At 34.3% G+C, this 16,750-nt stretch overlaps 3 protein-coding genes across 4 annotated transcripts; 1 reads left to right on the top strand and 2 right to left on the bottom strand.

Annotated features, from left to right (window-relative positions):
• Positions 1–1,416: 1,416 nt before the first annotated feature.
• LOC127265699 (protein LURP-one-related 11-like) lies at positions 1,417–2,515 on the top strand. The gene is made up of 3 exons (XM_051295640.1): positions 1,417–1,747; positions 1,857–2,099; positions 2,209–2,515. The coding sequence occupies exons 1-3, from the start codon at positions 1,496–1,498 to the stop codon at positions 2,341–2,343; spliced, it is 630 nt and encodes a 209-aa protein (XP_051151597.1). The 5' UTR covers positions 1,417–1,495; the 3' UTR covers positions 2,344–2,515.
• Positions 2,516–3,773: 1,258 nt separating this feature from the next.
• Positions 3,774–8,701, bottom strand: LOC127265735 (uncharacterized). Of its 2 annotated transcripts, none has more exons than XM_051295699.1 (9): positions 8,149–8,701; positions 7,627–7,827; positions 7,405–7,530; positions 7,283–7,320; positions 7,085–7,190; positions 4,799–6,979; positions 4,559–4,702; positions 4,352–4,461; positions 3,774–4,262 (listed from the first exon to the last, which is right to left on the bottom strand). In XM_051295699.1, the coding sequence occupies exons 1-9, from the start codon at positions 8,224–8,226 to the stop codon at positions 4,058–4,060; spliced, it is 3,189 nt and encodes a 1,062-aa protein (XP_051151656.1). In that variant the 5' UTR covers positions 8,227–8,701; the 3' UTR covers positions 3,774–4,057. The 2 variants fall into 2 exon arrangements, with proteins under 2 accessions (XP_051151656.1, XP_051151657.1); XM_051295700.1 differs by having other exon boundaries at positions 3,774–4,259.
• A 6,060-nt stretch (positions 8,702–14,761) lies between these two features.
• LOC127265591 (probable membrane-associated kinase regulator 2) lies at positions 14,762–16,668 on the bottom strand. The gene is made up of 2 exons (XM_051295461.1): positions 15,325–16,668; positions 14,762–15,210 (listed from the first exon to the last, which is right to left on the bottom strand). The coding sequence occupies exons 1-2, from the start codon at positions 16,499–16,501 to the stop codon at positions 15,074–15,076; spliced, it is 1,314 nt and encodes a 437-aa protein (XP_051151418.1). The 5' UTR covers positions 16,502–16,668; the 3' UTR covers positions 14,762–15,073.
• Positions 16,669–16,750: the final 82 nt, after the last annotated feature.

The following is a 16,750-nucleotide window of genomic DNA, read 5'->3' as shown; positions in this document are numbered from 1 at the left end:
TGAAATAGTACACTAAATCGATATTATGATATTCATTACAAACCCGACATTGATACGATCTCCTAAGGTTGCCCTTTGGAATTATCAAACAATGGGACATTAATTTGAATAGTTTAGTAGTATATAGAAATACAAGAATGAGATTTTTTAAGGGTATCTAATTCATGCAAGAACAGCAAACAGATTAGGTCACCACCTAATTAATTTGAATTAAGTTTATTAATATAATATAATTAATAATCCAATATGACCTACTTAATCACATGCAAAGCATCACCATTAATATATTAATCTGTCTGTGGACTCACTATCAGCAACTCACTACTAATCTCAAGATAATGCCACCAATTTATTAATTAAATATAATCGCCGCGATAAGAATTCCTTAAAAATGACAATTAATTAAGAGATCCATCGTGTCTTAATTTGTCTCTTTTGTTTCGATAATTCCACAAAAAGGATGCATTATTATCATTACATTTATGTTAAAACACACGTCGTGGGTGGGTTCGCTGTATTCACACATGAAGATGACGACGACGAATATGATCATGCAGATTAATTGAAATTCATTTATACACGTTAATTGTAAATTTTATTTTATTTTGAATAAATTGCATAATAATCACCTGTATTTTATTATTAATAAAATAAATATCTAATTTTTTATCTATTGTGTGAATTCTTTTGTGTTTATATTAAAATATGCATAAAATATATATATTTTTTTGTTCAAAATTAAGATTGGTTGTAACACGCACCTAATTATACAAATAAAGAGGATAAAATATCTTAAATAAGTTATTTGAATAAAATAAATATACATAGAGGTATTCTGTGAACTTTTTAATATACAAGTATTTATTCATTTAAAATAAAACATATGTGTGTATTATGCAATTAAATTATTTAATTATTTTTGTCGGGATTGGGAGTGGTAAACTCTCATCCAAATAAATCATGTAATTACATTAAGCAAGAATGAATTAAAATAACAGTTTTAGTCAACATTGGCTCGGATTAGAAACAAAAGATTAATTAAAAAAGAATAAAATAAAAATGAACATAGACATGATAAGAATAAGGCAACCACAAGTTGCAGATACAATTGCTCTAATTCTCACAACTATTATTGAACACATGACATCAGATTATTTTAATTATGTTTCGAATTGAATGATAAAATGTGGAATTGCAGACATAACTGCTGGTTTTCGACTAAATTTAATAAAGGGCCAAAAAAGGTCACCTAATAAAGCAAAACTTGTGAATTTTAATAATAACAAACTGCAATAATCTAATATAATTCCAAACAACCTTTTATGGATTTAGTCAAAACCTCCACTTCTCTTTCCATCACCATGAATGAAATTAAGTAATATAATTCACAAGTTATATATATTCATGAGTCTTTCTTGTGAGGGTTTTGATCATCCACACATCTTAATTATATTAGTACCAAAAAAACAAAACAAAAGATCGAACTTTTGAGCTAATGACTATGGCGAAAATACATCCGAATCCTTTAAAGAAATGCAGCAGCAGTAGTAACACTAGTAGTACTTTCTCGGAAAAAGAAGTATACACTTTGTGGATGAAATCTCTAGTCTTCCATGGAAATGGTTGCACTGTCTTTAATTCAAGAGGCGCCGTGGTTTTCCGAGTGGATAATTACCAGAAAAGATGCAGCAGAAGAGTCATTCTCATGGATTCCAATGGAAAAATTCTCTTCTCTATAAATAGAAAGGTATGTATATATATATATATATATATACATTTATACCGCTCGCGGCCTATATTATTCGATGGACTAATAGAAACTAGTGTCAAGAAGCTGAATTTTTAACTTTGTGCAGAAAATGAGGATTTGTGGGTGCTGGGAAGGCTTCGAATGGGCTGAAAACTCATCGGCCAAGAAGGCGTGCTTTCGAGTGTCAAGAAATTGCAACACATTCTTGAGCAGAGGCATTTCTTTGAGAGTTGATTTCGCGAAACACGGCGAAGATGGAATTAGGTACAAGAGATGTTACAGAATTGTAGGATTGGAAGGGAAGTCTGCACTGAAGATTATGGATTTCGAAGATCATCTTGTAGCAGAGGTTTGTCGATTCTCTTCTTTTTTTTTTGGTGATAAACATTATTGTTGATCGATTGATGATTGATGATGAGATGTAACTGTAAATTGGTGTGTTGAATGAATGAATGTAGGCAGTGCAGAAGCAGTCAGCAGAGGGGGTTTCTTTGGGAGAAGATGTGCTGACATTAATGGTGGAACCACAGGCTGATCAGTCACTGGTTATGGCGCTTGTTACAGTCTATGGCCTCATCAACAAGAAGATTTAATTCCAGATTCATGTCTTCCTTCTGTGTATATATATGTATGTATTATATCCTCGTTTTTGTTTTTATTTTTTATTTTTTTGACTGAAAAGTATGACAGTTTTGTGCTCTATATGAGCCCTAATTATGTTATAGGAAAATTTTGTGATGCTATGTTGATTTGAATCCTTAATTTGTGAAGAGATTTTTTTTTTATTATTTATTTATTTTTTACCATGGAATCCACTGCCGTTACCCGAAAGAATATATTTGGTAATTTTTCAATCGAACTTAATATCCTACAAACTAGTTGGACGAATGCAGCAAATGACTAGAAGCATCGCAGATTTAAACCCATTATCTCACTGTCACCAGAGCTCATCCTCTATTAATTATTCTTTTATTGTAAATTTTAGAAATGTGAAAATGGATTAAACCAATCATTCCATTGTAAAGTTGGATTTTAACAGCTCTAAAGTACATAACATACATACGTATGGTCATTAAATTAATTTAAAATTTTGGAACAGAAATTCAAAATATGTCCTGTTCCTTTTGCTGTCTGCACGAAGAGATGAACAAAGTGCAGATAAAGTGTTCCTTTTCCACTATATTATATATATATATATATATATGAGTGATGCATGTATTACTTTTTTTTTTTTTTTTTTTAAATAATACAAGTAATGCTTAGGTGAGTTTTTAATTACTGCATTGGTCTGTTCCTAACCCTCAGGATGCGTTTGAACGTGACGTGAATAATGAAAAATAATGATCATAATTACAGAAAATATAATCCATAACCCTAGTTGGTATATAATAATTAATATAGTTATAATAAAAACCCTATTTCACCATGGAAACATCAGCATCGGGTGACCTGCCATACATAGTTAGTCTAGTGTAATTTATTTATCGGGTGCAGAATATTAGATTCGATCGGGAGTTTATCCAGTGCAAACTTTCGACTGCGGGTTCTCACGTCACAATATATATATAAAAAAAAAAAAAAAAGAAAAACTCACTCAGGAATCAACAAGATAAGGCATTTACTTAAGTGACAGTGATAGGAATTTCATTGTTTATACAATTAATTCCTGCAGATGGACACAAATTCATGAACCACTTCTTGTTATTATTATTAATATAATTAATTAATTAATTAATACAAATGCATGCATGCATCGATCCCCATTTGCAGTTGTATTAGTTATCTATAAGTACGGCTTAGTTGGGCATTATTTAAGACAATGATGATTAGTGATTGATGATGTTAAAACTTTAAAAAAAGTATGTTCGTATTCTTTTTGTGTCTGTGGGGTCCTGTATTTTGATAGTTTATAAGTTAAATAATTGTTGAATGAAATATTTTATATAAAATTCACTTGTCACATAGTAAAAAAAAAAGAAAAAAGAAATAATCAATCGACGAAAATAACAAAAAACAACACATGTATTGGTTTAATTATTGTTAATTGATAGATTTTACCACAAACATCACATATATTGAGCCTACAATCCTACCTAACACATAGAGGGATAACACACAAATATACATATATAGACCATTTTGGTATATATATTACAGAAAATGAACTAAAGAATATGATTCTTTGGTGTAGTCTTGTGAGCGTGAACACATTTAGTAATTTACAATAACATTATTATCGAAAAATATGGCACAAAATTTAATTTACCTATGTACGCGACGATACAAGTGGAAGGGATGGATGCCGTGCTATGATCTTTTCTTTGCATTTTTAAGCTTGCGCACTTTCATCACGAGTTGTTGCCGTTCACCTTCTACCTCGGCAAACTTGAGGCTTATTTCTGAATATCTCCCCTGCATTTCCTTTAGTTCTTCCTCCATTGATTCATTCCTCTCCTTCAGTAATGCCACTTCTTGTTTTAATTCATCAATGTAATGAGTATCGTGCGCACTGCTGCAATAAAAAGGACAGTCGAGGTTGGATGAGACAATGATATGTACCATGACAAAGAAAATGAGCTTATGAATCACATTGTAGCACACCTCTGTCTTGAATGTGCTCCACAGTTGGTTGTATTGGGGAATTTGTTTATAGAACATGTTTCTACAGTCACTTGTACATTTTGATTCTGGTCCTCGACAAGTTCGGTAGCCTGCAAGAAGATTAATTTAGGCTTTTATTGTGTCATGCGTTCCTTAAAACCATTACTACAATTTATCACCAAAGTAATGAACTATGAATTTACCAACCTTTTCACAAGAATGATTGTTGCTCTCATTTAGCACTTCCAATCTCCCTTCTAACTCTGCAATTTTGCTTTGAAGCTCCATTTCCTTCTCGAGAAAAGCTTTACTTGAAGCTTCCAGAGCACTTTCTTTCAACTTGATCTGACCCTGTTATCAATGAAATGAAATTATGGGCTTACATTCTTTAGTTCCACTCAAATGCATATGCTGCATAACAGATGATATAATAGTGTACAAATTCACCTCATCAGAGCAATGAGCTGTGTCTTGATCATCGGCATCCTTTATTATCTTCTCCATGTGGTTGATCGCACTCTCCATTTTCTTCAGTTCGGTTTCTAGTGAAAGCACTTGTCCCCGAAGTTTTTCTTTCTCTAGCTCACCATCTGAAGCCGATTTCTGCAACTTTGTAAACTGTGAATGGAGAGTGTCCAGCTCCGCCTTCAGACTCACAGCAATTGATTCTTTTTCTTCCATTAGACATCTCATTTTATTTAACTCCTCCTGCAACTCTTCTGCTTCACTTTTCGTCAATCTAATCCTGTTTTCAAGTTTGGTTCTTTCACCATTTCCTTGCTGCCAAAGAAATTCCATTTCCTTAAAGGATGCTCTCATTTGATCCAGCTGATGCATCAAAGTATCCTTTCCCTCTATTTCCTCTAACAGAATTTTATTCTTAGCCATGCACATTTCGATCTCATTCTTGAGCTTTGAAATCTCAACTGAGAGGAGTTTCTGAGTTTCTTCACCTTGCTTTTTCTGATTTTCCAGCAGCAGCACTTTATCATCAATTTCTGACTGCATCAGTTTTATTTGATTAGTCATTAACATCACTTGATTCTCAAGTTGATGCAATCTAGCCTCGTAACTCTCTTTGACTGACTGGTGTTCTTCAGCAGCTTTATGAATCATTTCTTCCAAACAGATTTTATGTAGACGAAGCTCGTTTGCTTCTGCTAGAGCTTTATGGGCCACTTTTTCATTAGCTGCCAATGTAGATGCCATCTGCACAGAAAGCCTTTTGAATTCATCTTGAATCCTCTCTGCTGTGTTAGCATTTTGCCATCGTGTCTTTCTCAATGTTTCCTCAGCTTTTATAGCTCTCTGCTCCTGCTCGACTTTGGAACGCATGAGATCATCAAGATCAGCTTCAAATGCTTTTGACTGCCTCTCCAGTTCCTCCTCTAAACTGCAGACATGAGCTTCGAGTTCACTTATTTTGACCAATGCGCCTGCAGATTCTTTCGATTGCGTCTTCAATTCATTCTCCAAGTTCTCTATCTGAGATTCGAGTTCACAGGCAGCTTCATATGAGTATGAACATTCATACTGCAGTTTCAATTGCTCCTGCAGCTCGCTCTGCTCCAGCTTATACACCATCTCATGGTTTTGTTGCTTCAAGATCTCGTAATCAAGGGCAAGCTGCTCCAATTGCATCTCAAGATCATCTTTATCTCTCTTGTAAATTTCTATTTCACTGTGCATATCTCTTATCTGCTTTTCCAAATGACAGACTTCCTTGGGTACACCATGCACCTTCACGAGCTCCTCTAGAGCCTTCTGTTCATTATCATCGCTTACATCATCAGGTTGACGTGTGAAACCTTCTTCGTGCAGCTTTCCAGGGATGTACTTTGCTGATGATCCACTGGAGATGCTCAATATTTCCTTATTTTTCTCCTCCAACAGCTCATCAAGGTCTCGGACAGCAAGAAGTAGTTCCGAGTTTGATTCTTGAGTCTTTTGTAGTTGTAGTCGAAGATTGGAATTGAGTTCTTTGGCGTGGTGTAGTTCCTGCCTGAGCTCTTGGATAATCGCCTTAGAATCCCCTCCCTCAAACTGCAAGCTGGGTTTAGTCTTCGTATCATCAAGTCGTCTCTGCGAGGATCTGAGTCTTTCACATTCTCCATTGAGAGCATCTCTTTCCTCTTTTAAGCTAACAAGTTCTCTCATCAAATCTTGGCTGGTTCGGCTTTCTTTCACGATCTGCCTACGCAGTGTCTGCAGTTCTAGCTCAGACATCTCCACTTGCCTGGATAATACAGCAACATCAGACTTCAGCTTATCTATGACAACATCGGAAGCCTCTACCAAATCCTGCCTGGGAGAGTTTCCACTCGGCGTGCTTGAAGAATCATCAGTGCTAGCTTCAATGGTAGATCTTTGCAGCCACTCCCACTGAGATCTCTGGTTATCTTTGTATATTGGTGTTTGAGCATTTGTTTTCAGCACCTGAGGCTTCTGAGGTGATAGGAGTTCGCTGGGCTCCTGATGAACACCATCATTGTGCATCTGATGCTGCCAGGGTATCTCAACTCCAGAGCTGCTCTCGGAGCTTGACATCGTGACATCAGATCCACTCGATCTTCTTCTATTCCCATTTACCTCAGCAATTTGGGGATCCTCATTCTTCAGTGGCATATCCTGTTATAAAAACAAAGAATGCCCACATAGCCTCCACAGGTTAGCCTCTTAGCTTTCATATTGTTAGTGATAAGATTACCATTAGTTTAAAGGACATGAGATTACTTCAGAGTTGCTTCTCATGATTCCATCGATTCCGCCATCATCCAAGTGAGCTTTCAAGCTGTGATCTTTATAATCCAACTTGGTATCCACAATTTCTTCAGCCCCTCTGTCAGATCCAACAATTTAAATCCATCACCATTGATTTTATAATGCATCTTATGTGAAAGAAAACATTACTTATCCTGAATTCATCAGTACCTCTGATCATGAGTCTCTTGCATCCTCTGAATTGATACCTGTAGAAATAAATTAACAAACAATGAATGAACGCATCCAAGAACAAAAGGGTCAGAAAAAGGATCATAGCTAGAGGGACTTACATGTAAAACAGCTTCTGTTTTTGTGTTCTTGAGGGGAAGAGACACCAATGAGGCCTTAGTTGCCTCTGCATAACTTGACAAATCAATTGAAGCTTCTCCAATGACACCAGCTTTAGACGACAAGCCCTGGAAAAGCACCATCGAGCATATGTTAGCTTTATATGATCTACTACTTGGAAGTAAAGCAAACCACAAATCTTATGGCCATCTTCAGTTTCATACCGTCCCGACAACAAAATGGTATATTCTTTCTTGAATCTTCCCTGATTTTGGATCTCTACTGAACTTCACCGTTTCATACACTGGATTCTCCCAGAAACAATTCCCTTCTCGAGGTGCCGCCTTGTCTGATTTTACTGTGGCCTTCCCATAATCTGCAGGAACTACAGAGATCACCAATGCATCCTCTCCAACATGGGGCACCTAAAGTTTCACAATCACAATCACTCAATTCAGTCTTGACTATATGAGTTTGAGAAATTCAAAATTCACATTCTACACTTTCATTTAAAGAAAATTCCGCCAAACAATGAGGAAGAAAATCAACAACAGTAGCCCTTCTGTTTAGCTCTTTTATGTGTTTAAACTTTTTCATAAAAGCTCCACTACTAGTGGATTAATTAAAGATACCAGACATCATCAAATTCAAACTTTGAAATATGTAAAAATACAGTGATTAAATGCACAGACAAACATATATCGTAATAATGTATTTGCGTGTATATTGTGGGAGAACGATACTACCTTAGCGGCGCGAAACTGCAACTTGAATTCAACTTTGAACTTGTGCTTCTCGCTCCGCCATAGCGCCGACCTGAACATTTTTACTGCTTCACCTTCAATCCAACATCAGTTATTAATTTAGTCCTCACAGAACCGCCGGAGCTCGGCCAGGGAACTCAGAGGAGCTCCGGCGACCACCGCAGAAAACCATCGCTCAATCGGCGCACCGCCAATGCAAGCAACTTTGCAAATGCTCACTAGGAGTTTCGAAAAGGCTAAACAGAGACAGAAACAACGGGTAATTGTCAAAATTTCTAGGCAACCAGTGAATGCAGCGGATCAAACGATCATTCACTGAAATTTGAACTGCAGAAGCTTGATGTGGATAAAAATTTCTCTTAACCGAAATGAGAGGAAATGGAAATGGACAACCAGATCTAGAGATGATCTTTTCCTTGTTTGATCTTCTCTTTGCTAGCTGTGTTCGATTTCCAGTTTTCTACAACGGTAGCTCTTTCTCTCTCTGTATATGCATCGGCTATGTCCCTTTCTCTCTCTAAATTTTGTGTACGTAACAGTATTCTTTTTTTGGAAATAGAGAGGTAGACGATGACCCATATATAATACTAAAAAAAAATTATACTACTAGTATTATAATATTTATAATTATTTTTTAATTACGATGCGTTGATACCGTAGATCAGATATTAGGTGAAAACTTTTATTTAAAAAATAATAAAAATGGCAGATAAAAGTGCTCTAAGTTAAAATGTCAAAAATGCCCTTCTTCGTTTTCCAGGGAAGCGGGGGACTGCTAATTTATGTACTATATTTTATTTATTCCCCAAAATAAATTTAGGTTAATTCTCTTTTATTTAAATAATATAATAATGATTCATTACAACATCATCATCATCGATATTCCATATATACATTTGATAAATTGATGTCACTCTGGCTATTATTTTAATTTAGCATGTGCTAATTCTATATATATAAATATATTCGATAAAAAAAAAAAAAAATTCCTTAAGAAACCCGAATAAAATAGTCCAAACCAAATTATTATTGGATTCCACAATTGGGATTTGATGATTGTTATTTTTTTATTTTTTTTATGGTGGGACATGTTAGACAACTTTTTCCACTTGTTCACCAAACAACCACTAATTTGATGGGAAAAATAAAAAATAAAAAAAAGTAAAATAAAATCTCACAATAATTTATATCTTTCTGAAAGTATTTATTGAAAAATAGTTACCCTCAAGTCTTATAGTGGATATGGTGAGCCCACATTTTGTAACTATTGATTAGAACAAACTCTTTCCAAAATCAGCATCGAAATTGTAAAAGTGCATATATATATATATATATATATATATTACACTTTGGCACAAAAATTATTTCATTGTCCAAAATTAAAAAGAGTATTGAATAACAGTGTCATTACTATGCATTTTTGGACCCAAAAATAAAATAAATAAAAATAGTGATTGGTCCAAAACAAATAATTTTGAGTTAGGGATATAACAGTCAAATAGAGGTATATATATATACATACATATGAATATTGAATGGGAAGGGCAGATACGAGTAGGTAGTTTTTTTTTTTTTTTTTTTTTTTTTATTTTTAAATACAGAACAACCTTAATATTTTATTTTCCGACAATGACCTCTTAACTAAAAATAGTATATAATATTGATTAGCTAAATTAAGCCGCACAGATTTATATTCTATAGATAAAGCGAATCATCAATTTGAATATTTTTACTAAAAAAAAATATACTCCCTCTCTCTAAGAATACTATTTTTTATTTTTGTCTATCCTAAAATAAAGGGTATCATTTTCTAATTAGATGTACTGTATATCTAACATAATAAATACTTTTACAACTTACAATATATTATAACACGCCATACTAGTAAGTGCATTTTCGTCTTTTTTACTACAAACTAATATAATACTAATATTAAAAAATTTACGTTAAAAAAACAAACGGTGCTCTTGTTGGACGGAGGGAATATTATAATTTTTTGTTATTTATTACGGAAAAAAAAAATAATAAAAATCTATGTGAGACTTAGTATATAAGAAGCTATAGTACATAGGGTAGCTAGGGATGGATAGGATATTAGAAAAGGAAAGGTTGGCGTTGAAGAGTGGTCATGGATTGTTCGTGAGGTGGGGTCTTAACTGTCTGTGTCTATATGCATATACATATAGATATAGATACAGGCGTGTCTGTAACATTGTTAGTTATGAATCGAGCAGGCACGTGAAAAGGAGGTGACATGGCGAGGAGCGTATGGTAATTGGTAGGCACGGTGTCGTTGTATATATGTTGTGTACTGTACTGTAATGTAATTTAATTTATTTAATTTATCAAATATATTATTCTCTCTACTCCATAATCATTAATCAATACATTTATGTCATTATTTTAAATTATTCATAATAAATATATATATATATATATATATTTTTAATTATATATGAATGTGTATATATATGGATTGAACCAACTAAATGCCACATGGTCGGACCACCATATCTATAATTATAATTATTATTATGTTTTCTGTATGTATGACTGAATAAATAAATATACATACATATATATATATGTATTAGATAGGAATTGAAAACAATTCATGTGAGAGGAGACCACACTTTTACGGTCACTGTATTATTATATATATTATTATAAGATACTTATAGAATTATTTTTGTTATTTTTTTTTTAATTTGTAATATATTTTGATTTAATAATTAATATTCAAAGACCACTGCTTAAATTGGTATTAATGGGACCGACCCAAAATAATGCAACAAAAAAGTGCACACGGTATAAAAGTGCATTATAAATTTATCACTCATTTCATACAATAATAATAATGGGTTTAATTGTTTGTTTCTTTTTGTTTAGTTTAATGAAATATAATTTTTTTTTTTTTTTTTTTGGAGAAGAAACATATATATATATATATGTATGTATGTATGTATGTAGTACTTGTAATAGGTGGTGAATAGATGGATTACTTAAGTGGATGGTTAGCAGTTTAACCAAAATAGACTATATGTGTATTTGTAGTAATTAACCCTCAATTGGACATTGTAATTATTATTAGATTATTTTACTCCATCAACTGATTTTATTTCATTTTCACACCTTGAAAATTTCACTAAAAATTCTGAAACATTAAGCAACCATTTTAAGCCACACAATTAAATTGATCAACACACCTAATTAATCATTAATTAATTAATAATGATTACATATAGTAGGATGAATCACTTCTGAAAAGAAGGTAATTATTACAGCTAAATTAGTGATAACCACTTGAACTATATTTTTTTACATCTATATATATACTTTTCTAAGTTTTTTACATTATAATTATTCAATGGGATTTTTTTAAAAATATATATATATATATATATAAGATCAAATATGTATTATGTATATAAAATATCACATATATCAAACAAATACTCAATTAATTTTGATTAATTTCAAATTTCTAAAATCTCTATCTAGACAGGCCTTAATTATTTGATTAGTCAATGTTAATTTATATTAATACTCCCATGCACGTTACGTAGAAATTTGATTTATGATAAATGTACTACATGTGTGTTTGTTTGGGGGTTTGGATTTTGAGTTGAGATTTGAATAGTAAAAATTTTAAATTTGAATAGTCGTATGATGTGATATAAATAGATTATGATGTGATGTTTTGAATGTAAAATTGATTTTTAGTATAATATAAAAAATGAAAAATTAGGTGTTTGATTTGATGTTTTAGGGGGGAAAAATTTTGGATGAATAGTGAAATTTTGTCCAAAACCATCAAACGAACACACCCTCCGTGTATGTTGATCATAAACATGTGAAGATGACTATATATATAAATTATACTCAGTCTGTTCTATAACAAAGTATCTATTTTTCCATTTTAGTCTATCTCATAACAAAGTATCTATTTTCTTTTTTAGTAACTGTCCTGTTAGAAATTTTGGGGAAAAATAATAAGATTGTATTTTTGATCATCAAAATAAAGAGTCTATATATAGACAATACTAAATAGACTCGATAGACTCAAATATAAGTAATCTAATCTATGAATAAGATCAAATCTAGATATAAATCTACTAAATCTAAAACTGAATATCTAAAATATCTCAATATGTACTATTACATAACATTACAAATACCCTTACAATTTACAATATATTACACAAATGTCGTTACTTTTATATCACATATACTAATAAGGTTATTTTAGTCATTTCTATTTTATTCATACTATATCTCAATATAATACTAATATTTTTAAAACTACGTGCAAAAAGCAAATGAATATTTTGGGACGGAAAGAGTATGTATTTCTATAGATCACGAGGAAATTAAATTAAAGTAGATTAAATGATGAGTATTGGGTGATGAGGGACAGGACCTTAACTAGAACTTTAAATCACATGATCAGACCATGATAAGATGTGTTACCCAATATATGCCCCAACTCATTTAATTGGCTTCTGCGAGGGGCTAAGTATTTTCTTTTCTCTTTGCCAAAAGAAAAAGAAACAAAGAAAGGAAAAAAGAATATAATAAAATAAAAATGATGGAATTAATAACAATTATTTTAACCCAAAAATAAAAATGAAAATATATGGTGTAATGTAATGATGAGACAGTGTGGTGGCACGACGTGAGGGAGACAACATAAAAGTGCTCCACGTGAATATTTTTTTAGGTCCAATTCCATGCATGCACACATAAATTCACACACACACATATATATATATATAAACTATATCAATATACATAAATTTAATTTATATGTTACAATTAGCTTACATATTTACTGTAATTTGATGCATATATATATATATGTGTGTGTGTGTATTTGAAGGTAATAAAGCAAAAGAAACAAAAAGAAACTGAAAGGGAGAGTGGGGAGAAATAATATTTAATTCTCTTTTAATAAATTAAAAAATAATCAAAAGATCTTAGTAATCACGTCACGTGATGAACAGCACAGAAATCCGAGTGCGGCACGTGCGGAAATTCCCGAATATTTTTGCAGAGCAAAAAATGTACAAGAGAGAAATGGCAAATTCTTTGACAGCTAACATTCTACTTTTATTTTAGCGAATTCTTTTTGGACACAATTAATAAAAATAAATAAAACTTTTGATATCCAACAAGAATAGACCATTAGGCTACAGCCCAGTAAAATTATTGGGCCTTATTTGTTAAACTAATTCCACATACATCTTAATTGGATCAAAGATTCAGCCCAACAAAAAGGCGGTAGACCTTGGTGCCTTTAATTGGGCCTAATATTCAGCCCAATAACAGGCCGTGGACCGTAACAGCAATACAATATGTTGTAATTATACATAAAAACTGGGGACATATTAGGGCAAGGCAAAAATAAATAAATAAATTAAAAAATTAAAAATGAATGATAATATGATAATAATTAATAAGAAGAATGAGTATAAGGACAGCAAAGCAAAATCGAAGAGATGGGGCATGTGGGGATAATTAAATGGCCCTGCACCATCCCAATTAGACCAAACAAATAATTTCACATGCCCATGCATTATTTAAATATTTACGTATATTACGCCCTCTCATTTACTCATCGTACATATTCTGAAAATGAAAAAATGGACCACATACCCAGCCTCAGTCAAACTTTTTTGTTTCAATTTTATTATTCTTTAATTACTAATATTATTATTATTATTATTATTATATATTTGGTTAAAAAGAGTGGAAACAATGGTCAAAGAAGAGAGGAGGAAAGGGGATTAAGCATGCAATGAAAATAAGAAAAGAATAAAAAGGGGTTTGCTTTTTGAGGGAAAACTATCCCACCAGCAGACAAATAAAAAATCTCATCACCCACCATTATAGACTCAGATCATATAATCCAAATTAATCCACAAATATAAAATAATTTATTAATTAACATATCATCGTCAAATCAAAATCAACATCACCTGCAATTCCTTCATACTTGAAAAAATAAATAAAAGATAGGGGAGTTGGGAGAGTGACATAAATGCCAAAAACACAGATATGGAGAGATGTATATAAGCCCAAAAAGAAACCATTCATCACTCTGTTCCCGCTTTAATTTCTACTGTGCACAAAAATTGATAGCATTAGATGATCAATTAGGTTAAGAAGAGTCCAAAAAGAAACAGGGTAAAGCAATGATTTTTACTGGGGTTTAGGGGCTGCTTCATGTCACCACTTTTCCATACCTATAGACAAAAAATCTGCTAATTCAGCGTTCAAAGCTTACTGCTTTTTACAGTGAATGTTACGGGTGTGAATTAATTAATAAGGGAATTGGCTGTAAGTAATTGGAAATTACAGAAGGTGGGGCCCATCCCTCGTCTTGTCATTTTTGACTGTGTTCGTATGTACATACGGAGTAGGAAATCATTACACCTTTTCTTATTTTATTTTCTTTGAAATAAAATTGTTTGTTCTTGATGATATGCGTGTGTATAAAGATGATAAATTAGAACAGAGCAGTACAACAATGGTGTGATAATGTGTGTATAGACGATGACAATGGAGGATGGATGGTGAGTTTGGAAAGAGGAAGTAATAATTCAATACTCATTCAAGTGATTCCATTCCGGCACGCAAATCGAAATAATAGAAAAAGACAGTCTTGATTTTTGCAGTTGCAGTACCATGATCATACTAATACTAATACACTATTACTACTCTCTCTCTCTCTTACCCTATCTCTCACCGGAGGTGCTTTTTTCCCTTTAGCTAGTTCTAGCACTTTGACCTAATCATCTGCTTTTCAATTTATTTTTATATATATATATATAATGGAGTAATTTTTTAATATACTACTAGTATTTACATTAATTACCTTAAAAATTATGATAGGACGAGAGAGAATCTAATATGCTGCTGCTGGTGGTGCTCCCATGGCCGCTGAAGACGATGATGGAGCTGCTGCTGCTTTTGATTTTTGATACGATGGATCGCTGACCGAGCGGCAGAGGATTGATGACGACGACGAGGGCTCTCCTCCATCTGCCGGAAATTAATTTTAAAATTTTTTGAAATTTGGTGAAGAAGAAGTGATAACAATGGATAGAGAGAGAAAGGGACGAAAATTGATAGATGGGTCGGGTCGGGTCGGGTTACCTCTGGTGGCATTGAATGATCTCTTGCAGTGGAGAATGGCGCTCTGAATCCCATCCTGGACCTGCAGCAGCGAGTCGTCGCGCCGGTTCGACGCCGTCGGAGGCGGGGGCGGGGGCGCCGCCACGGCGGCGCAGGAGGCGGACCGGCTTTTGCCGAGGCGCTTGCGGACCACCTTCAGCCCCGCCTGGAGGTTGTTCCCCACCTGCTTCGGCTGAGTCTTCACATTTTTCACCGGCGCTGGTTCGCCGGATTTCGGTGACGGCGCCGGCGCCGGCGGCATGGGCTTGGTGACGGCGGAAAACTTGAGCTTCTCGACGTAACGCTTGGAAACGCGGACGTAGAAAGGTTTCACCATTTTTAAGTATTTTTGCACCACTTCTTTGGTCAGCTTCTTCTCCTCCAATGCCGAATCAGATTCGACATCGACACTGACATGGACATTGTGCTTCTGCGCTTTGCCATGGCTTTCTTTCGAGCTCGAATCTCTGGTGAACAGCGACACTATCGGCACTTCCTCCACCTTGAATTTGACGGCAAAAAGCTTTCCATTCACTTTACTGCCCTGAGTTTCTTTCCCTCCTTCCTCAGCCTTCTCTCCATTGCCGGCGGGTTTCGATTTCTTGAGCTTCAGCAAAAGCACTCGGAATTTAGTGGCCGATTTTAGCAGAAACACAGGAATCTTCGAGTTCTCTTCAGACCCATTCAGCAAAATACTCGAAGGCTCGATAGATACCAAATCCCCTTTGAAAAAAAGCTCATCGGAAGGGGAGAGGGAGACCGCCGCATGTTGATCCGTACAATCGTCGCCGCCGGCGACGGCGAATTTCAGCCCCTCTCCTTCTTCATCATCATCATTATCGTCGTCGTCGTCGTCGTCTTCCTGCAGCGATATAACCTCCCCGTCGGACCCACTTTCAGTTTCGTCTCCATTTTCCAATTTCTCGACTTTCTCGCCGTTCTCCTCAGTCGGGTCTTCGTCGGCGTCGCTTTCTTGGTCAGGAAGGGCGAACTCGAGGTCAAAGTAAGGCCCGTCTTCTCCGTCGGAGGAGTACGGACTAACGGCGGCAGGCCCCGCCACAATAGTCTTAGTGGCGGCTCGCGTGTCAGCGGCGGTGGCGGTGACATCGCCGGCACCGCCGCTGTTGCGCCAGTATTTAAGCAGACTGAAAGCTTCCATGGTTGGTAAAGCCAGTCTCTTTAATGTGGGGAAAGTGGAGACTAAATTGAAACGTTTTTTGTTCCAGAGGATATATAGAGAGAGAAAAGAGATACAGTGATATAGACAGAGACAGACACACAACACACCAGTAAATGTACAAGACAACTGTAGAATACCGTAGAGAATGGTTTGTCAAACAAGACAAGGATAATAAATAAATAGTTAACAGCCAAGCACTGTGCAATGTGCATTTTAATATTTGAAAAA

Source organism: Andrographis paniculata, unplaced genomic scaffold (genome assembly GCF_009805555.1).
Source record: "Andrographis paniculata isolate CXL003 unplaced genomic scaffold, ASM980555v1 Contig73END, whole genome shotgun sequence".
Lineage (NCBI taxonomy): Eukaryota > Viridiplantae > Streptophyta > Magnoliopsida > Lamiales > Acanthaceae > Andrographis > Andrographis paniculata.
Note: the sequence above shows the minus strand (reverse complement) of the source record. Positions and strands in the feature narration are given on the sequence as shown.